Source organism: Mesoplodon mirus (genome assembly GCF_964341445.2).
Source record: "Mesoplodon mirus genome assembly, chromosome: 6".
In the NCBI taxonomy this organism is placed as follows: Eukaryota; Metazoa; Chordata; class Mammalia; order Artiodactyla; family Ziphiidae; genus Mesoplodon; species Mesoplodon mirus.
The window spans coordinates 92,375,663-92,401,624 of NC_138982.1; the positions used below are offsets into that span (position 1 = coordinate 92,375,663).

Genomic DNA, 25,962 nt, shown 5'->3' on the forward strand with positions numbered 1-25,962 from the left:
AACTACAGGAAGTATTATTTGTGTATACAAAATAGAAAGATGTAAATATGACACCAAAAACATAAAACACGGTTGGGGGGAGTAAAAACATAGTTTTCAGAATGTGTTTGAACTTAAGTGACTATCAGCTTAAAGCAATCTGCTGTGTATATAGGTTCATGTATATAAACCTCGTGGTAACCACAAACCAAAAACCTATAATAGCTACACAAAAAGTAAAGGGGAAGGAACCAAAACACAAATCTAAAGAAAGTCATCAAACCATGAGGGAAGAAACTAAAAGATGAAAGGAACAGACAAGAACTACAAAAGCAACCAGAAAACAATTAACAAAATGACAATAAAAGTGCATACCTATCAATAACCACTTTCAATGTAAATGGACTAAATGTTCCAATCAAAAGACACAGGATGGCTGAATGGACACAAGAACAAGACCCATCTATATGCTGCCTACAAAAGATTCACTTCAAACCTAAAGATATACATGCACTGAAAGTGAAAGGATGGAAAAATATGTTCCTTACAAATGGAAACAAAAAGAAAGCTGAGGTAGCAGTTCTCATATCAAGGAAAATAGACTTTAAAACAAAGACTTTAAGAGAAGACACACACACACACACACACACACACACACACAAAAAAGGTGTTACATAAGGATAAAGGGATCAATCCAAGAAGAGGATATAACATTCATAAGTATTTATGCACTCAACAAAGGAGCACCTAAATATATAAAGCAAGTAGTATAGGAAAATTGACAATAATACAATAGCTGGGGACTTTGATACTCCACTTACATCAGTGGATAGATCATCTACACAGAAAGTTAATAAGAAAATATTGGCCTTAAATGACACATCAGACTTGATGGAATTAATAGACATATATAGAACATTCCATTCAAAACCAACAGAATACACACTCTTTTCAAGTGCACGTGAAATACTCTCCAAGATAGATCACATGCTAAGCCACAAAACCAGTCTCAGTAAATTTAAAAAGACTGAAATCATATCAGGCATATTTTCCTATCACAACAGTATGAAACTAGAAATCAGTTACAAGAAGAAAAATGGAAAAAACACAAACACGTGGAGGCTAAACAACATGCTACTAAACAACCATTGGGTCACTGAAGAAATCAAAGAGGAAATGAAAAAATACCTGGGACAAATGAAAATGGAAACACAATGATCCAAAATCTTTGCATTGCAGCAAAAGCAGTTCTCAGAGGGAAGTTTATGGTGATACAAGCCTACATCAAGAAATAAGAAAAATCTCAAATAAACAATATAACCTTATACCTAAAGGAACTAGAAAACAGGAAGCAACAAAGCCCAAAAGTAGTAGAAAGAAGGGAATAGTAAAGAGCAGAGCAAAAATAAATGTAAAAAAAGACTTTAAAAAAACAGTAAAAAAAAGATCAGTGAAACTAAGAGCTGGCTTTTTGAAAAGATAAAATTTATGAACCTTTAAGCCAAACTCATCAAGAAAAAAAGAGAAAGGGCCCAAATAAATAGCATAAGAAATGAAAGAGAAGTTACAATTGACACCACAAAAATACAAAGGATCATAAGAGATTATTACTAACAGTTATACACCAGCAAATTAGACAACCTAGAAGAGATACATAAATTCTTAAAAACACACAATCTTCCAAGACTGAATCAGGAAGAGATAGAAAATCTGAGCAGTCCAATTACTAGAAGTGAAGTTGAATGAGGAATCAAAAAACTCTGAACAGACAAAAGTCTGGGAGCAGATAGTTTCATAGGTGAATCTATTAAACATTTAAAGAAGAGTTATTACCTATCCTTCTCAAGCTATTCCAAAAAAATAGAAGAAGGAATACCTTCAAATTTGTTCTGTGAGGCCAGATTTACCCTGATACTAAAACCAGTCAGACACTAGGAAAAAAAAAAATACAGGATAATATCCCTGATGATCATAGATGCAAAAATCCTTGTCAAAATACTAGCGAAACGAATTCAGCAGTACATTAAAAGGATCATAGGCCACAATCACGTGGGATTTATCCCAGGAACGCAAGGATGTTTCAATATCCACAAATTAATTTAACATGATATGCCACATTAGCAAGACAAAAGAAAAATATCATTTGATTATCTCAATTGATGCAGAAAGAGCAGTTGACAAAATCCAACATCCATTTATGATAAACACTCAACACAGTGGGTGTACCCAAGATAATAAAGGCCATGTATAACAAACCCACAGCTAACATCATATTCAGTGGAGAAAAACTGAAGGCTTTTCCTCTAAGGTCAGAAACAAGACAGGATGCCCACTCTCACCACTTTTATTCAACATTGTATAGGAAGTCCTAGCCACAGCAGTCAGACAAGGAAAGAGATAAAAGGCATCCATATTGGAAAGGCAAAAGTAAAACTGTCATATTTACGTATAACATGATGCTACATATAGAAAAGCCTAAAGACTCCATGGAAAAAATGTTAGAATTGGTAAATGAATTCAGTAAGTGGTAGCATACAAAATCAATATAAAGAAATCTGTTGTATATCTATATATTAAGAATGAACTATCAGAAAGAGAAAATAAGAAAGCAATCCCATTTACAATTGCATCAAAAAGAATAAATTTAACCAAGGAGGTGAGAGACCTATACTCTGAAAACTATAAGACACTGATGAAAGAAATTGAAGACAACACAGACAAATGGAAAGATATTCTGTGCTCATAGATTGAAAGAATTAATATCATTAAAATGTCCATACTACCCAAAGCAATCTACAGATTTAATGAATCCCTATCAAAATACCAATGGCATTTTTTAAAGAACTGGAACACATAATCTTAAAAATTTCATGGAAACACAGAAAACCCTGTATAAGCAATCTTAAGAAAGAAGAACAAAAAAGAAAGAAAGAAGGAAAGAAGAACAAAGCTGCAGGTTATCACTCTCTTTGATTTCAAACTATACCACAAAGCTTTAGTAATCAAAACTGTATGTTACTGGCACAAAAACAGACACACAGATCAATGGAACAGAATAGAGAGCCCAGAAAGAAACCCACACACTTATGGTCAACTAATTTACAATAAAGGAGCCAAGACTATACAGTGGGGGAAAGACAGTCTCTCTTCAATAAATGGTGTTGGTAAAACTGGACAGGTATGTGGAAAAGAGGGAAACTGGACTACTTTCAGTAGTCTAAACTTTTAAACTTCATTTATTTATTTATTTGTCTGGTTGGTTGGTTGGTTATTGGCTGTGTTGGGTCTTCGTTGCTGCGTGCGGGCTTTCTCTAGCTGCGGTGAGTGGACGCTACTCTTCGTTGTGGTGTGCAGGCTTCTCATTGCGGTGGCTTCTCTTGTTGTGCAGCATGGGCTCTAGGTGCACAGGCTTCAGTAGTTGTGGCACATGGGCTCAGTAGTTGTGGCTCACGGGCTCTAAAGCGCAGGCTCAGTAGTTGTGGCGCACGGGCTTAGTTGCTCCACAGCATGTGGGATCTTCCCAGACCAGGGCTTAAACCCATGTCCCCTGCATTGGCAGGCAGATTCTTAACCATGGTGCCAGGGAAGTCCCAAAACTTTTAAACTTTTAAAATGTAAGATTTATTTCTCATCTCCCTATAGCACACTGAAATAGTCATTGAAGGCCAGTAAACATTTATATAAGGCAAGGAGTAATTAATGGCTGATTTCATTTATTTATTTTATTCACTAGTGCAACCTTTATAAAATGAAAGCTAGTAAAATATTGTAGTGGATTGACCTATTATATATTTCATGAGTTTTACTCAGAAGTTTGTCATATGTATCTAAAGTGATACATAAAAATGGAAGGGAGATGACTGAGTATGTATTCTAAGGATTCTTTTCAATGTATGGCACTCTGGAAATGCTTTGTGATTTCAAATCTGTTCTCAACTTTTGTCTAAAAGGGCAAAAAAGAGGAAAAAAGGGCTAAGGGAGAAAACTGTCAAGATATTTCACAACTCTTACTTTCAAAACAGTGTCTAAAATTCTTGTGGAAATTTTCATAGAATTTCAGTAAGTCTTTTTTTTTTTTTTTTTTTTTTTTTTCTTTTTGCGGTATGCGGGCCTCTCACTGTTGTGGCCTCCCCCGTTGCGGAGCACAGGCTCCGGATGCGCAGGCCCAGCGGCCATGGCTCACGGGCCCAGCCGCTCCGCGGCATATGGGATCCTCCCAGACCGGGGCACGAACCCGTATCCCCTGCATCGGCAGGCGGACTCTCAACCACTGCGCCACCAGGGAGGCCCTCAGTAAGTCTTTTATATCAAGAAAAAGACTGGTATAGCACCAAGACCTCATCCACTGATGTTAGGGAAAGCCTTTAACCCTATTGGTAGACTCAGACCTTAAGGCCTATGTCATATGATTTAAACAGGCAATAGCCTTTTTCTAAGATCATGAAATCATTTCACTGAAGTGTGATTTGTTGCATTTGGATTGATTGAACTGTGCTGATCATGACATTACCATTAGTAACATTATTTTTAGTGGACTGAACCAGGAGTGTATTCACTATCAGCCATATTCTTACAAAATAAGCTTTACCATTGTTTTTCTGACTTAAAAAAAGTAATACATATCACTTTAGGATACCTTATACAACATAGGAAGTCTAGAGAAAAAAAAAATCATCTAGAGTCTCACAGCCTGGAAATAAACTATTGAGGTATTCTAGTGAATTTCTGCTTCCCTTTCTGTCTTTTTTCTTGAAAAAGGAAAAACCATATATGGACTTACATAGCTTACATACTTGTAAATGCAGATTTGCCTCCCGTGTTTTCAGAAATCTTTTTGTAGTTGCCTGTGCTCTACTTTTATGGATGTACTATAATTTACTTAACTCTCATCTCGATGGATATTAAGGATATTTCCAAATTTTCTTGATACTATGAAAGTATCTAGTGTTACATACCTTTAGTACATACTAAAGGTATGTAACACTAGAAATGGCAGAGACGGTATTTTAAGGCTCATGATACGTGTTGCCAACATGTTTTCCAGCACCATTGTATCAATTACTACTGCAGGTGAGAATACCTGTCTTTCACCTCACAAGCTTGACATCATTATAATTCTAAAATCTTTGGTAATTCAATGGTTAAAAAAACATCATCTTAATTTTCATTTTTGTGTTAGTAAGGGTAAATGTTCTTTTTTATATTTATTCTATTGGTCATATTTTTTGGGCAGCCATGCCTTGTGGGATCTTAGTTCCCTGACCTGGGATCAAACCCGTGCCCCCTGCAGTGAAAGCACGGAGTCCTAAACACTGGGCCAGCAGGGAGCTCCCTTCTATTGATCATATTTTAAGGAATGTGATCATAAACCTAAAAAAATATTTTAGTGGCAATTTTTTTTGTAAATAATTTTTTAACATCTTTATTGGAGTATTATTTCTTTACAATGGTGTGATAGTTTCTACTGCATAACAAACTGAATCAGCTATACCTAAACATATATCCCTTTATCCCCTCCCTCTTGCGTCTCCCTCCCACCCTCCCTATCCCACCCCTCTAGGTGGTCACAAAGCACCGAGCTGATCTCCCTGTGTTATGCGGCTGCTTCCCACTAGCTATCTATTTTACATTTGGTAGTGTATATATGTCCACATAGTGGCAATTTTTTAATTAGGCTCATCTTAGAACAAGTAAATGTAGTGTGTGTGTGTGTGTGTGTGTGTGTGTCTGTATGTAGGAGGTACCTATATACTTGATTCACCCAGCCTGTGCTCACATTTAAAGGTTTATAATAGGACCTAAATATTTGTAGAGCTCTTGCTTTGTGTGATAGGCACTATGCAAAGTACTCTACATCTGAAATCACATTTACTTCTTTCAGGAACTCTATGGGGATAGATGCTGTTGTTATCATTCCCATTTTATAGACAAGAGACAGAGGCACAGATTGGTTAGGCAATTTGCCCACCATCACCCAACTGTTTCTTGGTAGTACTGGGATTTGAAACAGTGCTATTTACCAGTACATTATAGTGCCTTCCTGTCTTGAAATTATTTCGAATGTGTTTTTGTTTTCTTTTCCCAAGAAGGGTGAACCTATATCTGGATATACACACTGAGTAAAAGAAACTGTTATTTATAGAGTAGAATGTGGACACACTTTATTTATTCAATAAATGTCTTTTGACAGGGTACCTACTGATTACTAGGCACTGGGTGGTATGCTAGAGATGTAGAAGTGAAACGTAAAGTGCCCCTGGCTTTGTAGCACTGCTCTGTGCCTTCTGTCACATCTTCAGGGTAGACATGAATCTAAATCTACTTCTCCCTTGGTCCTCTTTGTAGGAGGCCTCCTGTTTATGGCCTGGGGATTCCACCACCAGGAAAGCCCCCTTTTTCCCCACTTGCTGCTTGGTTTTGCATTTTTTATATCAAGAAAAAGACTTGATATGTCTTTACACGCTCTAAAGTATTAATAGTAACTCAGACCCATGACTTTTTAAATTTCTAGTTCCTTTTAACTTTTTCTGTACTTGACCACAGGGGGTTTCTCTCTGGTTTTTCTAGCTCTGAGTGTCATTCTTTTTGGTGATAAAACCTAAACCTTCTGTCAGCTAAACATCCAGTTATGACAGCAGATTATGCTTTCACTTTGAGGAGAAAGAGTTTCTTTATACCAGAACTGTATCTCAGGATGTCATCGATCCTACTGAGAAAGAAGCCTTGAGGAGACTTCTAAACTCTGGAAACCAAGCCAAGGGGTCCCAAATGTGGTGAGCCTTAGACCACATTTTGAAGACAAAGGTCTCTCACAGGAAAATGTTCCTAAATACCTTTGCCTTTAGCTTTAACTTACAAGCTTTTAAGCAGAATCTTACGCTTAGCAAACAGCTCAGAGAATCCTAGAATCAAACACTGAGCCTTAACCAAAGTAACAATTTTCATAATAGTATTGCATTTCAGGTATTTTGTTTTTGTTCTGAAAACTGTACCAACTCAGTTTTCCACTATACTGAGAATTATGTTCCTGGCTGATTTTCAGGGTTGTCCTTCCTTACTCTTTGACAATATACCAGGTATTTTCTATCACTTAGATGTTTGATGAATGATTTCAATTGCTGCCCATCAAGACCCGTAGTTTTTATAGGATTAAGGTTCAACTTCAAACCAAGAACTGGATAACATCGGGGAAGGGGAAGGGGAAGCTGGGACGAAGTGAGAGAGTGGCATGGACATATATACACTACCAAATATAAGATAGGTAGCTAGTGGGAAGCAGCTGTATAGCACAGGGAGATCAGCTTGGTGCTTTGAGACCACCTAGAGGGGTGGGATAGGGAGGGTGGGAGGGAGACGCAAGAGGGAGAGGATATGGGGATATATGTATACATATAGCTGATTCACTTTGTTATACAGCAGAAACTAACACAACATTGTAAAGCAATTATACTCCAATAAAGACGTTAAAAATATAACTGGATAACATGTTGAAATTCTTTGAGATAGGAGTATCTATTCTTATTTTTTCTTCTTTAGAACTGTTGTATTATTCAGTGAATCCCTGCTTTACACAGAACTGCGGGACTATAAACATGACCATATAAGCTGAAACTCTGCAAAACAATCTAATAATAAATGCCAAAATTTACTATAGTTCCGTGACCTTTAAACTTTTTGTCAGAACATTAAAACCTCTCTTACTGTCAGTAATAAATGTATTAGGAAATGAAAAAAATAGTAAAACTAATATTTAGTACATGATAAATTAAAACATAAAAAACATTGAGAATTGAAGATTTTATCAAGAGTAGTTTGAAAAATGCTTGCCTCTTCTTCTCATATAACTGAATACAGAGCAAGCATCTTATCTATGCCTTGGTGAATTGTCGTACTCCTTTCTAAGACTGAATCAGCTTCCATCACTTTCAATGTCATGAACTATCCATCGCAAAGAATTCCTTTCATGTGAAGTTTTTCTGCCAGAGTCACGTCCTCTGGGACATCTTCATTCTTTGTCACAGCCGCCTCATTGTCCTCATGTATGCCAATAAGTTCACTTTTACTAAGTTCTTCTGGCTGCATATCTAGACTCTCTTGAATGGCAATAGTGTTGACATTCCACAGTCAGCTATTCTGTAACTCCAGTTACCTTCTATTCGAATTTCGCTTCCAGCATGATCACATCTCGTTTCTTTGCTCCCTCACCTTTATTGCCCAGTTTCCTCTTTTGATTATCCATTGTAAAATGTTGCAGTGGCTTATGACTGGGAGACAGGAGGTAACACAACATATGCTTTGCTGTCTGTGCGTGAATTGAATAACAGATGTTCCGTGACCAGTCACCAGCAGTCTTCGAAAAGGGTAACATGATTGGTCACTGATCATGATGCACATCTGTTATTTATGTAGTGATTTGTGAATTGAAGAGATATCAGAGAAGTTTACACTTTATGCAGTTACTCAGTTAATATATTGTGGTAGCTGAAATTTGAACTCTGTTTTGGGGGGACTTGTGTTATTTAACTAAATGATGGTAACTGAAATCCATGCATGTCAGAACCGGGCAAGGAGAGGACAGCTGTAATTTATTTCAAATTTGTGCATTCTAAGCATCTTTCATTTCGTTTTCTAACTTTCTAGTCCCTGCTCAAGATTATTCCTTCCGCAAGGATTTTGGTTACTGCTCAGGGGTCTCTATAGAAATTGGTTAGGGGTCTCTATAGAAATCATTGTTGGAAAATTCAAGGAAACAAATTCTCCATCACAACAGCCTTGAGATCCCACTAAGTCCTTGAGTGCAATCTTGAGGACTAGCTTAATATTGAACGTGATTAGGCCATGAAAGCACATTTAAAAGAAGTAATGGAACAGCATTTCTTTGTAGATTAGAAAAATCATTCTGACCGAAGTAAAGACATATACTAACTGCACCAGGAAATTTCTATCCACAAAGGTAAAATATCATCATGATAGATATTATTACAAAGAATTCTATTAAATAATCTTGGACTCCCATTGCTTTCCCTTGGTCCTGTCCACATAATTATCAAGTTCTGTTACTAAATCGTGTTTTTATACACTGATTTTATTGTGGAAGGAACTGAACAAAACTATAGCTTAGCAGTATACTCTTTTGTAGAAATACAGTTGCTATTCCTTTAACCCTTTCCAAATTCAAATGTCCCAACTTCCTGCATATATTCTGAAGGTGTGGCACCATCCACAAGACCAGGAATGTTTGGAACCAAGGAAAGGAAGTTAGTGTGTTAGAAATCCTCTTCTTTTACCTTTTATATTCAAAGTACTTCAAAGCCCAGGCTTCATAAACTTGGGCTCTTTTATTTCCGGGTCCTGTAGACTGGGAATGTGATTTCTAGTCAGTCTTCATTTTGACAAAATTATTTCATCCAAACAAGTTGGATAGTATATGGAGTCCATTATAAAATTATTTTACTCTCCTTCTGGCAAGTAATCAGTTTATTATTGGCATTAATATTCATTTTTATCCAGCACCAGTTTCACAAAGCCTTCATTGTTTTTTTAATGTGTGTTAAATATTTTTAAAATAGTAATTTTAATTTAATTTAATAAAAAATTTGAAATTATAAAAACTTATGAGATGTGCTTTATCCTGCATTGGAGACAATATTGATGTGCAGCTCAACAGAAACCAAAAACATTCCAAAATTACTTTCCGAGAGTTATCAGAAGATAGCACTGTAATAATAAAATCAAATGTGTCTCCCTTTATGATTTTTTCCTTATTTGATGTGCATTTTACCTCACTGTTAACCTTCCTGTTTGCCACTAACTTACTAATCACTTAGTAAGGGTTCATTTAAATGTCATGCATTATAACAGGCATTGAGTTCATGAATTTTAGGGTTTTGTTGGGTGGACTTCAGCCTGTGTGGATCTTTGTAGGCTTATTGAATACCATCTTTGGGGTGTCATGAAAACTAAGATGATAGTTTTATTTGATCTCCAAGTTGAGCCTGGTAATTTCACTAGACTTCTTCTACCACAGCCTGCATTCTGTCTCGTATGTGCTTTATGTCAGTGACAAGGAGACAAGAAAGCCTTAATGGAGTATCTATTCATAGCATTAGCCACGTTTCTTCGGGTGGCTAGAGGGACATGTCATTTCTCTGTTCGCATGAATTTGAAAGATTAAATACATAATAGGGCTTTCTTAGGCTAGGGTAGACCCACACCTTTTATTTAACTGGAGGAGAAGATCTGGGAGTAACACTTCCCATGACACATTCCCCACCAACACACACACTCATCCCCATATTAGAATGTCAGGAGCACTGAGGCAGAAGTACTTGTCTTTGTTCACTGTCAGCACTTAGAATAGTGATTGTCACATAGTAGGTGCTCGATCAACTGTTACCGAATAAAGTAACCTCTACTCCTACCTCAATTTGGTTGATATGACTTGGGTTAATAAAAGGGCCCAGTACATGGTGGGCACACAGTAAATATTTATAGAGCAAGCGAGTGAACAACCTATCTCATCTCTGAGGAGAAGCTGGCTAATTTAATTACTTTATAGATGGTATAAAAAGGAAACTTTTAGAATTCCTAATTTGTTGTAAAAACTTGACATTGTCTCCCCATATATTTGGTATTCCCGTGTCAGGCAGCACTAAGTTTATAAGTATCTGTTAAAAATGTACGTACCCAATATTGGTCAGAATGTGGAGCAACAGGAACTCTCATACATTGCTGGCGGGAGTACAAAACGGTACAGTCACTTTGGAATACAGTTTGGTGGTTTCATGTAAAACTAAGTGTACTCTTTCCATATGATCCAGTAATCGTGCTCCTTGGTATTTACCCAAATGGAGTTGAAAACTTAAGTCCACACAGAAACCTACACATGGATGTTTATAGCTGCTTTCTTCATCATTGCCAAAACTTGGAAGCAACCAAGGTATTCTTCAATAGGATAATGGATACACTGGGTGGTACATCCCGACAATGGAATATTATTCATCACTGAAAAAAAATGAGCTGTCAATCATGAAAAGACATGGAGGAACCTTAAATACATATTCCTAAGTAAAAGAAGCCAATCTGAAAAGGCTACATACTATACGATTCCATCTATAAAGCATTATGGAAAAGGCAAAACTATGCAGACAATTAAAGACACAGACCTACTAGAGAATGGACTTGAGGATATGGGGAGGGGAAAGGGTAAGCTGTGACAAAGTGAGAGAGTGGCATGGACATATATACACTACCAAATATAAGATAGATAGCTAGTGGGAAGCAGCCGCATAGCACAGGGAGATCAGCTTGGTGCTTTGTGCCCGCCTGGAGGGGTGGGATAGGGAGGGTAGGAGGGAGGGAGGCGCAAGAAGGAAGAGATATGGAAACATATGTATATGTATAACTGATTCACTTTGTTATAAAGCAGAAACTAACACACCATTGTAAAGCCATTATACTCCAATAAAGATGTTAAAAAAAAAAAAAAAAAAAGGTCAGTGGTTGCTAGGAGTGGGTGGTGGGGAGGAGAGATGCACAGGCAGAGCACAAAGGATTTTTAGGCAGTGAAGATACTCTGTATAATATATAATATTGGATATATGGCATTATAAATTTGTCCAAACCCATAGAATGTATAGCACCAAGAGTGAACCCTAATGTAAACTATGGACTTTGGGTGATTATGATGGGTCAATGCAGGTTCATCCTTAGTAAAAAAAAAAAAAAAAAAAAAAAAGTATCATTCTTGTGAGTGATGTTGATAATTAGGAAGGCTATGCATATGTGGGGGAAGGGAGTATATGGTAATTCTCTGTACCTCCCTCTCAATTTTGTTGTAAACCTGAAACTGCACTTAAATAAAAAAGTCTTTAAAAAATGTAAATACTGTAGTTCCCCTATTTTATTTTGTGCATTGATTTCAGTACTTTTAGCTAAGGTCTGTCGTTGAAAGCATGAGGATTTTTGACAGAAAATCATACCAGGAAGTTTGATAAGAGCCTGCAGTTAAGAACACATTAAATTATCTTAATGCTAAATGTTTGGGGAATTACTTGAATTTATTTTCGTTGTTACATTTAAAGTTTTGATAGGTTTGATAAATAAGAACAAATCCACTTATTAAAGGACAAGAACAGATCACACACACAAAAAAAATCCTTGAGATTAGTGGGTTCTGTGGCATCTATATCAGATTCCTGACCATTTAGCTAGCTGGAAACATTGACATCTGAGCCTAGCAACAAGATACTTTCTCCAAACTTGCTATGGGACCTGCTAAAATGTGGCCATTGTAAGCAAAGCAAATGAGTGAAAAGAAACCCTTTTTAAAAGTTTACTAAAGAAAACATGAAGATAACCTTTCATTGCCTGTGGTTACTTAAGTAGACCCCACTATATATTTGTATATTTGTTAGAAATTTGTTAGAAATTGCTGCTTAATTTTGAGGAGGAGGTTAGGTAGCCTTGAAAATTAGTAGTTGAACCAATCAACAGGAATGAAAGCTACCTCCAAAAGGTTTTGAAAAGACCATTCTATGATAACAACCCTGTCAATAATAGCATTTTGTGGCATTTTATTTTTGTTGGTATTGTTGACATTATTTTTCTCCTACAGCTCTTGTAAGCCTGAAGAGATTGAATTTTATATGAGGTTCAAACTCTTACTTTTCTTAAGCATGGTGTAAGTCAGACTTTTTGTGTGAATTTATACTGGACTCTAAGGTGAATTCTTGTTGCTTGATCTTTGTAGCTCTTTTATGCACTGAATTAAACCTAGAAGAGTCTCTTAATGAATGTTTGATTGATTGTGAAGTACATTTGAAACAGCTTCTATTTTATAACCCTTTTGCAGAACTTTCAAACTCTCTTTAAATAATAGTATACATGGGATTAAAATGGAAACATGGGATTAAAATGGACACATGTCTAGAGAAAGTTTCTTTTTCTGTGTCTGTGCCTTTTGTGACCTATACACTGAACTTCATCCTAGCCAGTGTTTGACCCTAGAAAATAGGCAAGCCCAAAATCTTTGCCCTGTAAGAAGGCAGGGACATGACTGAGTCATAGTCACATAAATTTCGAGGCTGGATGGATCAAATGAAAGTTTGGGGAGCTTGCTGTATTGTTTCTCACTCTTTTCTGATTAATATGGATTTCACTTACCTTCAGGGCTGGTTACTGATTGGCCCTCCATCTCCCTCTAAAGAGGAAAAAGTTGAGCTTACGGTCTAAAGTATGAGTAGAGATTTTAAATTCAGGTGCCTGTATTATACCTTAAATACCTTAACCACAGGTTATAATCTAACCCTAGGTTATAATACCTTAAACATAGATTTTGTCATGGTCATTTAGGAGTTTATTTGTTGTTTTTACTATAATTGATCTGTTTGTCATTTTAGTGGATGCAAATTAAATGCTAAACATAAAATTATTTAAAATTTCCCCCTCAGGACCATCGCCCATTGATAAATGGCATGGAGAGTACCGTGTGTGGAGGAAACAACAGAATTTCATCATGCACTCTATTTCTCTCTGCTACTCAGTCTGCTTTTAGGTTGCTTTTAGCAACTTTCTTGGTGAAAAATTAGTTTTAATATTAACCAAAACAAAACCCAAAAGGTGAATATATGATTAAAAAAATAACATTTTTAAGCTTATGCATTACATTATTCTTTTAGGGAAGCTGGATACTTGACAAAAGCGTAACACATACGTTAAGGCCTATTTGTAGTTTATTTTTATGAAATTATTTTACTTGAACAATTAAAGCATTTCCCCCCACCTCAGGATTTCAAGAGGGTGTGATTTGTCCAATGTTTACTCTACTTTTTCAAAACAAAATGTCTAGATTTCCAGATGCTTTACTAATTTTATGTAAGGTGGAAGAAAGTTCTGTTTTTGTCGCTATTACCAATTAGCCAGTTATTTCTCATCAGCAATGTGTATATTAGTTGTAAACCTGAGGCAGTTCTGCTTCTCAGGGGACATTTGACAATGTCGGGAGATGTTTTTGATTGACGCATCTTGGAGGCTGTTACTGGCATGTAGTGTGCAGAGGCCAGGGATGGTACTAAACATTCTGTAATGCAGAGAGCAGTCCCTAACAACAACTTATCTGACCCAAAATGTTAATAATGCCATGGTTAAGAAAGTCTGATAGGGCTTCCCTGGTGGCGCAGTGGTTGAGAGTCTGCCTGCCGATGCAGGGGACACAGGTTCGTGCCCCGGTCCAGGAAGATCCCACATGCCATGGAGCGGCTGGGCCCATGAGCCATGGCCTCTGGGCCTGCGCCTCCGGAGCCTGTGCTCCGCAATGGGAGAGGCCACAACAGTGAGAGGCCCGGGTACCGCAAAAAAAAAAAAAAAAAAGCCTGATATATATAACTTCATTCTAGGGGAATAAAGTGTCACCTATAAATTCAGCATCCATATTTATACTGCCATGACACCATTTAGCCACTGACCTATATGTATTTCATATATTGTGAAAAAGGTTTGACATGGCTTGACATGATGTGAAGGACTTGTTCCTCAAAGGTTATTCAATTGTAGTAAGTTATCAGTTTCATCTTTGCACCTTGTAAGTTACAGAAATGGCTTTACTTCTTGTGATTGAGTTCATGTAATTCTTTGTGTGTTTTTTTTTAAGCGCTTAAATATAAATCCAGTTATACAAAGGAGAAAACCATTTTTCTGTCAGTTACTGGACTAGTGCTCACTATCATTGTCATCGTTGGAGCCATTCTTTTCATCCCAGGTAAGATATAAAGTTATTACGAGGGCAAGAAGGATTGATACGGTTGAGGGCATTTCTGGGGAGGCGCCTATTAGTTTCCTAGGGCTGCTGTCACAAATTACCACAAACTGGGTATTTTAAAACAATAGAAATTCTCTCACTGTTCTGGAGGCCATGAATCGGAAGTAAAGATGTTATCGGGGACATACACCCTCGGACACTCTAGTGGGGAATCCATTCCTTGCCTCTTCTACCTTCTGGTGTATCTGGCAATCTGTGCAGCTCCTTGGCTTGTGGCAGCATGACTCTGATTTCCTCCGTGGTCACATTGTCTCCTCCTCCCCTCCGTGTCTCCACTTAATTTCCCTCTGTCTCTCTGTTACAAAAATACCTGTCATTGGATTCAGGACCCACCTGGATAATCCGGGGTAAGCTCCTTCTTTCAGATCCTTAGCTTAATCATATCTTTTACTATCTAAGTTAATAGTCACAGATTCGGGGGATTTGGAGGTGGACATATCTTTAGGGCCACCATTCAACGCACTCCAGAGGCACACTTCATTGGCCGAGACCTGGAAGTGGGAACAAATGTGGGAAGCAAATCTATCTGAAATTGCAGTTGCCTGTGAAGGATGGCAGTGTGAGTGGGAAATAAGGATCTGCAGCACATGGAAGGAACCGCAGAGACGCTGGGACTCACACGTGTAAACTGTAGAAAGCCTTTGTTGTTTTTTGAGCAGAATACAGTATAAGTGTAATGTTTAGGAACATAAATTTGGCAACTCTGTTTGCAACTGGAGTTAGTAAAGACATGGGGAGGAAGGAGATGAATCAGAAGACAACTTGAAAGAACAACTGCTTTGACTTTGGGAGAGGTTGAATATAGCAAATGAAGGGAATGGTAAGAGATTCCAGAGTTTCTCACTGGAATTATGTAAGGTAGGTAAGAAGGGGGACGAGCCAATTCAAGGTTTGACGTGTTGAGACTTAGATGTTGACATTTAAATGTCTTAAGCTTGGTCTTGAATAATCCAAAAAAAGTCATTTATTTTATGTGAAGTTTTTGGGGAAATATATTTTTTAAACCTTTTGTAGTTTATAAGAGTAGTATTGAAATTAATACATTTAATAAATTAAATACTTTAACATCCCATAAGAATAGGAAGTATGTAGGAAAATATTAATTAGTATTTTTAATTTTTAACAGGTGAATATTCAACAAAGAATGCTTGTGGACTTGGTTTAATTGTAATTCCTACAGCAATATTAATATTACTTCAGTACTGTGTGTTTATGATAGGTGAGTATTTGTTATAGCATGATTTTGCCCACCTTTTTTCATTTAAAAAGCAGCATTTTTGGTTAAAATATTCTTGTATGATTTTTTTTAACAACTCAATAGAAGTTGGTTTATTAAAAGATTTCCCAGGCTATTCTTAGTGATATTTTCCCCATATGGATTAATTTTAAGGTTAACTTCAGTTTTCAAGGCATTCAGTTATCTTGTAAAAAATGATTTTCATATATACTTGATATCAGAGGTTTTTAAAATTATGCTACATAATTCCTTAATGATTATCTTCATATTTTTATTTTAGTTTTTTGAAGCTATAAGTAGATATTAAACATGCCCTTTCTCTTCTTTTGCTAAGCCTCTCTATTTAAAATTCTACAAAACAGGATTATAAATAACAAATAATAGATTTATTTTTTTTTGTTGTTACTGGCAAATCTTTACATTGTAGTTTTAAAAAATGATGTAGATATCCAACTATAATTGATGTCATTTTCACTGCATTTTGGGAGTAAATCATTAATGTATTTTTTATATCATTAGAGTCTGTTTGTTTCTGTTTACATGTTTAACTCTCAGCCTTAGAGCCTATCTCTGGCTTGCTGTACACTGGAGGGGTATTGATTTGTTATAAAATCACAGATCTAGGCACACAGATAGAGGTTCAGATGCTTACAGTGGCATGTTTGTGTAACGGTTCTCTCCACCAGAGCAGTTCTGTGTGCATGTGGCAAAGCCAGGCATAATAGCCATTCACGTGGTAAAATGCACAAGGGTGGTGAAAGCAGCACTGTTTTAAGATTCGGGGTAAAAACTGCCAGTCCACCTCAGCTCACTGTGAAAATTAAAGATTGCTGAATGTGTGTATCTGGAGCTGACCACTTGTATGGAAAGGCAAGGTTTAGATCACTGGAAAAGAATCTACCATCTGACAAGGAACTCCAGAGGCAGTCTTTGGTCATAGGGTATTATTATTGATTGCACAGAACACAAGTAGGAGTGATTGCTTTTTAAACACTCTCAACCCACTTTTCCTCTCTCCAGCTGTGGGGATGTCCTTCTTCACCATTGCCATATTGATCCTTCAAGTACTGGGCCTCGTGCTCTCTGTGGTTGGATTCAGTCTCTGTGTCTCAGGTAAAAGTCTCATCCTTCTCTAGTCTCACTTTGTCTTACCAGGGATTTCTTTTAGAGTTCTTCTTTCTGTTTCTTTTTCTTTCTTCTTCTTTTTTTTAATATATAGACTTTATTTTTTAGAGCAGTTTTAGGCTCACAGCAAAATTGAGTGGAAAATACAGAGACCCCATATACCCCACATAACAGCCTCCTCCGCTATCCCCCAGCAGAGTGGTAAATGTGTTATAGTTGTTGAACCAGCATTGACATATTACCACCCAGAATCCATAGTTTATATTAGGGTTCATTCTTAGTGTTGTACATGCTATGATTTTGATAAATGTATAATGACATGGATCATAGTCATAGATACAATATCATACAATAAAGTTTCGCTGCCCTAAAAATCCTCTGTGCTCTGCCTAGTCATCCTCCCTCCCCCTAAACCCCTAGCAACCACTGATCTTTTTACTGTCTTCATAGTTTCGCGTTTTCCAGAATGTCTTATAGTTGGAATCATGCAGTATTTTGCCTTTTCACATTGGCTTCTTTTACTTAGTAACCGTGTCTTTTTGTGGCTTGATAGCTCTTTTCTTTTTAGCACTGAATAACATTCCATTGTATGTATGTACCACAGTTTGTTTATCCATTCACCTATTGAGGGACAGCTTGGCTGCTTCTGGTTTGGGGCAATTAAGAATAAGTTGCTCTAGACATCCATGTGCATTTTTTTGTGTGGACATAAGTTTCAACTCCATTTGGGTCAATACCAAGGAGTGCATTTGCTGGGTTGTACGTTAAGAATATATTTAGTTTTTTAACAAATTGCCAAAGTGTCTTCCAAGGTGGCTGTACCATTTTCCATTACCACCAGCAGTGGATGAAAATTTCTGTCACTCCACATCCTTGCCAGCCATTTGGTGCTGTGAGCTTTTCTTTTAGAACTCTCATTTTCACCCCACTGAGAATAGTGCTTTCCACATTGCCATAAGAATATTGGCTGTATATGGCTTGTGGGCTGATTGTTCCAGCAGTCAAACTGCTATGCCTATATTTGTGGGAGAGCTTTTAAAATAACCAGGCTCCATCCAATTGGTTGGAGCCCTAGCTTTACACACTATTTTCCATTAGTCTTGATGTGATAAGGTATATATTATACAGACAAAGGCTTTTTTCTTTTAGTAATTGGGGGTCATTTCACTGACTGACTTAATAGTGATGAACATATGTAGATAATTTTTGTTTCTTGATAATTAGAAAAAGAATTAATCTCCTTAAAACTCAATATTATTACTATAATTGCTAGCTCTTTTTTAAAAGTTCAATTATTTCATATGAATTTCTAATATAGAATTTCATTTGTTTTTACAGAGTGTACCCCAGTACATGGTCCTCTTCTGATTTCAGGTTTGGGTATTATAGCTCTAGCAGAATTACTTGGATTAGTTTATATGAAATGTGTTGGTAAGTCAACCTTACTTTTGTTAGCCTATGCCAGGAAAATGTTTTTGGTTAATTCTTACTGTTTAGGACCAAAGAAATGCATTGGTAACTCCAAAAATGAGAAAATACAGTGAATGCTGCTGTATTTTTAAAATAAATTTGGAATTATTTGGGAGGCAATAAAAGAGGGTAGAAATCATATGAACTAATGAAAAGTTTAGATTATTAACTAGTTAAAAAGAAAACAGCTATATGTTTTAGAATGTATAAACTTTTTTATACTAAATAAAAGGAGAGATTGTTGAGGATTCTTTTTTTTTAATTAATTAATTTATTTGTTTTGTTTTTGGGGTTTTTTTGGCTGTGTTGGGCCTTCATTGCTGTGTGCGGGCTTTCTCTAGTTGCAGTGAGCAGGGCCTACTCTTCATTGCGGTGCTCGGGCTTCTCATTGTCGTGGCTTCTCTTGTTGCCGAACACGGGCTTTAGGTGCGCGGGCTTCAATAGTTGTGGCACACAGGCTCAGTAGTTGTGGCTTGCGGGCTCTAGAGCGCAGGCTCTATAGCTGTAGCGCATGGGCTTAGTTGCTACATGTGGGATCTTCCCGGGCCAGGGCTTGAGCCCGTGTCCCCTGCATTGGCAGGCAGATTCTTAACCACTGCACCACCAGAGAAGCCCCAAGGGTTCATTTTAATTAATAAAAAAGGATTTTTAATTCGCCCGTTGTTTCTGTGATAGAGTCCTTTCACAGAGACCTGTTTGTCAGTTGCTCTTCTTGCAGACTATTTACAGACCTTGACTCCCCTAGTAGACAGAATTAAAATTCAAAATCTGTCACTTTTGTTAATTAAAGAGCAGTGTCCTCTGGCACTTGACTTTTTAAAATATTTTTAGTTAAAACCAGTATAATCAGAACATTGAGTTTTAAATTTTAGGCTTTTACTACTCTTAAAATCAGTTGTGAGTAAGTGTGGACTTAGCTTATTGTTTCTAAACTTTGTATTTAGTCTTCCAATTTTCAAATAACAGATCTCTGTGTAAATTCTTATTTTTAATATGTTTATGGAGATAGATGCCTTTAATATTAAGTACCTGAAACTAGTGTGATGTCTTACTTAAGCTAAAGATATTTCCTACAATCTGGTTATATTAATCTCCCTTAAATAAAAGATTTCTATTTTTTATTTATGAAGTAAAGCAAACTCTTAAACATTTGTCAAAATAATCAAAAGTTACAAATTAATGGAGTAAAAAAGTTAGTCTTTCTGCTTTGCTTTAGGTAAACTTTATATGTTTCTAAAAATTAACATAAACTTTGAATTGTTACAGTCAAATAATTCCCCACATGACTTGTATAGTACTTTCAAAGAAGTTTTACCTTTATTTATGAACTTCAGCTTTTGCTGACTAATCATTGAGTTCAATTATTTTATATATTTTTGCCCCCCTTTAATTAATGCTTATTAGATAAACAAGTAAAATACTTAACTAAAATTTACTTATCTTTAGTTTATGTGTTCATAAGTCAGAGTTGTCTCCTCAATGAAAGTTTCTTAGTTCAAGCCATAAAGTACTATTAAGACTTCTAAAGCAGAATGGCATTCATTTGTAGGCATTGTGAGTATCACATTATGAATGCTGATACAGATTCTATTTTTGTTGAGTCTTCTCATCACCATTTGTCTGGTTCTTGAAGATGACACTGCTGCTGATGTTGCTCCCTATGAATACTTGAGAACAGTATGTGACCTGCAGTATCCATATAGCGTGATGTAGTATTAGGTGTCTTTGACTGATGATCAGCTCTTTGTTCTTTTTTTCCCCCTCATTATCTGGATCACGCTCCCTTTTATTCCCGTGCTCCCACATGCCTTCCATGTCTCACGAAGACCAGCAGGTCTGGAGATGCTGACTCAGTGGAAATAGACATTGTCTAGCTGTTACCCCCTTGACCTTGCTCTCCCCCCTTCTCCACTGCTACATCCCTAAGAAGCCTCTGAAACCAGTATAATTACAACCGTATTATTCTCACATCAAATTCAAAGTGAAACTGAAATCCTGGAAAGTTCCCCAGATTATTTTTTCTTTATGATAGTTTGACATATAAATATACCATATGTAAGTTAAGAATTTAGTCCAGTTTTATTTACATTTTGAGACTATTCTAAATTAACTTTTCAAATCAACTTGTCTGATACCAGAGTTCAGAGAAATACCTTCGGTCAGTTGAAGGGCAAGAAGAGAAAAGGTACAGGAAAGTAGCTCTTTAGATAACGTGGTAGACTAGAAAAGTTGGTGTGTTTTTCATATATAATCTGAATGTGTAAATCTGAGTATATATAACATTAAGGTTGCAAATTTGAGCATTTGTATCAGGAAGTAAAAATTGTAAATGCTTCCAATGTAACTTTTACTTGTTGCAGAGGCTCTGTTTTGGAAAAGTCTAAAGAATGTGTCTTGATTTAAATGCAATAAAATCCTCAGATAGTTTTTTTTTTAAAAATCCAAGCTATCTTGGAGTAAGTTTATGTCCCTATGAGAGACTTAACTTTTATCATTTTCATTATTTCACAGTTTAAATTTGTAGCCTTAATTATTACTTTAAACAGTGGGATTTTAAGTTTTCCTCTGTTGTTCTTTTTAAACTGTGTTAGGGTTTTTTGTTTGTTTGTTTACTGAAACATTTAAATTTCATAAAATGAAATCAAGGGCTGAGAACAATAAGAATGTGAGAAAATATAGAAGATTACAACGAACTAACCAAACTCATTGAAGTTGGGTGTGTTACCTATGTAGGATGCTTATGTCCATTCTTCATAAGGGTCAATACTTTTTAATTTTCCTAAGCCATTGCTATTTAGTTCAGTATAAGGGAATATAGTCATGTTTTGATATGAATCAACATACTAGCAGTCAGAAACCATATTTACCACATCTCAGATATTTTAGAATGACATGAAATAGATATGTAGACCTCAGTGATATTTTCTTCCCCACTGTTGAGGAGAGGTGAATCTGGAATCAATAGAAAAAGTTGTCCCTGAAAATTCAAAACCTGGAAATATATTTATAGCATGGGTCAAGTGTTTCTGGGAGAGAAGAACAAATCCAGATGAAGCATTGCAAGTGAGCTCGTATGGAATGCTTAAGGCTTGTGATTTAAAAATATATATATACATGGCTGTCAGTGCCTTAGGCCCATGGTAACAGCAGATAAATCACAATCATTCTTTAGTCACATAGGTCATACGCCTATTGGAGAGGATTAACTCAAGCAAAATTCACTTCTACACTGTTTGGTTTTATAATATTTGAGGGATCACAGCTGACTGGTGCCCTTTGAATCCCTGTTCTTTATAGATATCTTTGTTTCAGAATGGGCTAGCCAAATGTGATGTTCCTTGAACCTGAGAATCAGAACTCAGAAACTCTTCTTTACACGTTATTAGGGTTATTAAAGGAGTTGCTTGGCAGTTCTTAATACTAATTCTGATAAATAATTTATGAGCTCGAAAATATAACTCTAAAATCTTACCTCTGACCCTTCACATTGCCAATCAGAAACTTACATAGCTGTTCAGATCTCTTTTCCTTGATAGAACACAGACACAGGACATGGTTTAGTTAAAGTAAGTTGTATATACATGTAACTATCATGATTGTCCCTAATAAAGTTCTGTAATTCTGCTTGGTTTATTTGGGAGGTTGCTAAATGTGATTTACCCAAATGCCCAACACATTTCACTCTGTAGTACTTTGAAAAGAGGTTTCCTTCTTGTTTGGTTGCAAGGACCAAACCACTCCCCAGGTGCCTCCAGTAAAGGAGATTTACTTTCAAGCCACACATGACACTAACAGAGATGGGAATCTCATGAGAGCAGATCTATAACTGGGCCTCACAGAGTAAGTACAGTAAGTAGTTTAGGAATTGGAAGAATCCAGTACATCTCTAAAGACTGAGTCATCATTTGCCCTCTCAGTAACAAGAGTTAGCAGACGCCCTCCTGCCAGTGTAGTTACTTAGTTCCTTTCTCTTTGGTTCTTTACCTGCTAGCCAACTAGCTCATCCTCTCCTTAATGTTTTTATTTTTTATCCTATTCATGTCTTCTCACTGGTATATTTTCTTACCTTTGGCTCTAAGCTTCGAGCTCTCTTTGCTTACTTTCTGTCTCCTTTGCTTACTTTCTGTCTCTTTGCTTACTTTCTGTCTCCTTTTCACCTTTCTTTCCCTTCACCAGCTTTCTAGTCTTCTTTCTGTGTCTCCTCTCCAGGTTCCAATGGGAGAGAGAAACTTTTCAGGCCAGTCAGTTGCCATTTCCCCCGTTGGAGTGAGCCTTACCTGCTTCTGACTCCTCTTGGGCTGGGTCAGGTGTCACCTCTGATTGGCTTGGGTCAGGTGTCACCCCCATTTCCCATCAGTTTTAAAAGCTTGGCAGAGTGGACATGGAGGAGTGGTAGGACATTATTAGCACAGAAGACCAGAGCAGTTCTGGGGGCCTGCCTCCATCTGCTCATAAGTAAATTCAGTGCCATCATCCAATCTATAGACCAGTGGAACTGACTATCCAGTAGCATCAGATTCCTACAGAGTCACTCGCAGGATGTTGCCCCTTGATGCTTATACCTGTAGGACTCTGATTCTGTATTTAGGACTGGTTTTAGTTTCTCTGGGACCTTCTCACTTGGTTTTTGTAAGGAAGTTCTCTTTTCTTCCCTATGCAACTAGAGCGGTTCTTTTCCCTTTTGTCACTTTCTTCATGCCCTGTATTCCTTCATCTTCATTAACCAATCCATTGAGCAGCAGTGAAGGGTAACTTGAAAAGCTAAGAAGGGATACAGAGAAGGGCTTGATTGTAGCTAAAACTAGCTGCCTAGAATAATTCTCTACACTCAGAGGGATCTGATATTTTCTTTAGTTTGTTAGCTAGGTGGAGCTTTGAAAACTGGAAAGATGGAAGAAGAAAAAAAGAAGACTGGGCTACAGGGAACAAGAGCAGTGAGCTAAGGGTGGGTGATGGAGTGGTCATTGCCCTGTTCTTTCCACATTCCAGCTGGGTCAAGTAGGCAGGCGTGTAGAGCCTACAGAGGGGCTGAGTCGATGCCAAAGTTTTTCCACCACAAAGTGTAACAAGTGGCTGATTTGGGGGGATATATGGCATGCACAAATGAGAGAGTGTGTGTGTTTATTATTTGATTGGGGTGGATTATTTGCATCATTTTATTCTGTCAATGTATATAATTAAGGGTGTTCTGTATTTTTTAATAGTCTATCAAAGCCAGAAATCTTTCAGTGGAGTTTCTGGCACCTTTAGTTTTAGCCGTGAACATTTTATCTTAAAATTAAACTTAATATTGCCTTAAGTTCTTTCATTTATTAAATTCATTTTCTTATTTTTTAATTCCATCAGCTTCCAATCACAAGACTATACAACCTCCTAGGGTAAGTTAAAGTTTTTTAAATGAATTGGGTATGATCACTTGATGGTTTAGTCTGAGGAATGGTGATTGAGATATTGAACCCCATTGCTCTCTGTTTGGTGTGACATAAAATTAAGAGAACACTGAAGTCATTTCATGACCTTTGCATGGATAGATCCAATCTATTTTAAAACTTCTGTTTGGTCATTTACTAGCAGTGGGATAGAATAAATGATTCCTTAAGATTGTGCCGTCTTCTCACACCCAGAACTGAAAAGTTTATGTGTAAGAATAATGGTCGTTATCTGCTGAAGGAAGCCGATTCCAATATATTGCCTCATCTGCTGGATCCATTTGATGTGCATATACAGAATGATATTTCAGGCTTTAAAATGTGGGAGAGAAGTTTATATTAAATTGATTTCATTAAAAATGATAATCTATAAAGTAAATGGAAATATGGCCGAAAAATAGCTGTTCTGAATTGATTCATTTCCCTCCTTCCCCCATTTTATAAGCATTTTTCTTCCTGCAAACTGTACTGTAGTTTTTACTATATCTTGGCTACCTTAATAAGCTACCTGAGAAAATTCCAAGAAAAGGAGCAAATTTAGGAGATAAACTGAGAGAGATTAATGAGGGGGGGTGAAATAAACGTTTGTAGATAGAGACTCATCCTGGTGACAAGCACAAGAGCTACTTTATGGAAATAAGATCTTGAAAGGACTGTACTGTACTCCTCTTCCTATAAAGGATTAATAATAGCTCTGTCTGGAATGCCAAAAGCAAGACTCCTGTCTGTGGCAGGAAGTGGAGATTACATATACCCCTAAAGCTGATAAGCCTCAACAGACGTGCTTGAGAGGCGAGGGAAGTGGGGTTGCATCTTACCCCAGGTGTTCACTCTAAAAACATTGGTGCCATAGCTACATTGGTCACAAACAGCCAGAAGTTTTAAAAGTGCCTCTGTTAGACATAATCCAGCCATTAGACCATTAAATCATAACACTTTTTCTTTCCCTTTTACTGAGTTCAATTTGCGTGACTTGAAAATGATTGTTTTGTTCTCATCTCTGGCTTAACTGTATTATTTATTATGTTGCTATCTGTGTTTGTGCTTCTCAGTTACGATTTCTTGAATGGAGAGAGGCAGGGTGGGGTGGGAAATTCTGCATAAAAAAAGAATATTAAGAGAATAATTCAGTTATTATAAAACTAATAGCTAGACTTGGCAAGCTTTGCTTTTCTAACTAACTTTAATTGCTTTACTTTGGGTTTTGACTATATATATTCACTGTTTATCTATAGTTCAAATGTTAGCATATATAAATTTTAGTAGAAAAGGACATGAAATAAATTCTATTTTATGTAAATATATTTTAAATATTTTCCAGAAAGCTGTAGAGGAACCCCTTAATGGTATGTGGTTATTACAAATTTATAAATTCTTCTTGATCCATTACCAGTTCATAATAATTTGAATTGGCCCCCAAAGTAGTTAGAATGCGGTCTATGCCTTGGGAAGAATCTAGGTTTTTTAATTGCCTTAACCTCTCTTTTCTTGATTATTCATCAAGAATTAAGAGTATCGCTTTTGTAACATTTTCACCTCTGAGAAAAATGCACTGTTCTGTGTCTCTCCAGTAGTTGCTTGTGCTAGCCAGGTGATAGCTGGGTGTGGGGACTATTGCCTTTTTAATTGGCCAAGATGAAATGTAACACCCCCGGCAGAGAAGAATTTCAGTTAATTTCAATTTCTAATTATAAATTTCAGGAAGACACAGGTTGTCATCTTGGAGTGAGACCAAAACATCTCACTTTCTTTCTCCCTAAATCTAGATCTGTATTCCCAACTTTGTGTCCCTTTGTGGAGCCTGTGGGTATGATCCACAGTAAGGCTTTTGTAATCAAATAATAGCCTTAAAATTAATTTGGCTTTATAGCTGTGGAATAGTTGGCATGATATTACTGCATATT

General features: G+C 36.7%; 1 protein-coding gene across 3 annotated transcripts in view; it reads left to right on the forward strand.

Moving 5' to 3' along the window:
* The window catches only part of CD47 (CD47 molecule), a 55,583-nt gene that overhangs the window by 27,369 nt on the left and 2,252 nt on the right, over nucleotides 1-25,962 (forward strand). For 2 of the 3 annotated variants that reach the window (XM_082625044.1, XM_082625042.1), the window contains exons 4-9: nucleotides 14,630-14,737; nucleotides 15,924-16,016; nucleotides 17,055-17,147; nucleotides 18,498-18,590; nucleotides 23,976-24,007; nucleotides 25,380-25,404. In XM_082625044.1, coding sequence (XP_082481170.1) covers nucleotides 14,630-14,737; nucleotides 15,924-16,016; nucleotides 17,055-17,147; nucleotides 18,498-18,590; nucleotides 23,976-24,007; nucleotides 25,380-25,404 — 444 coding nt within the window. The remainder of the gene's footprint in view (nucleotides 1-14,629; nucleotides 14,738-15,923; nucleotides 16,017-17,054; nucleotides 17,148-18,497; nucleotides 18,591-23,975; nucleotides 24,008-25,379; nucleotides 25,405-25,962) is intronic. The other variant, XM_082625043.1, reaches the window with a different exon arrangement.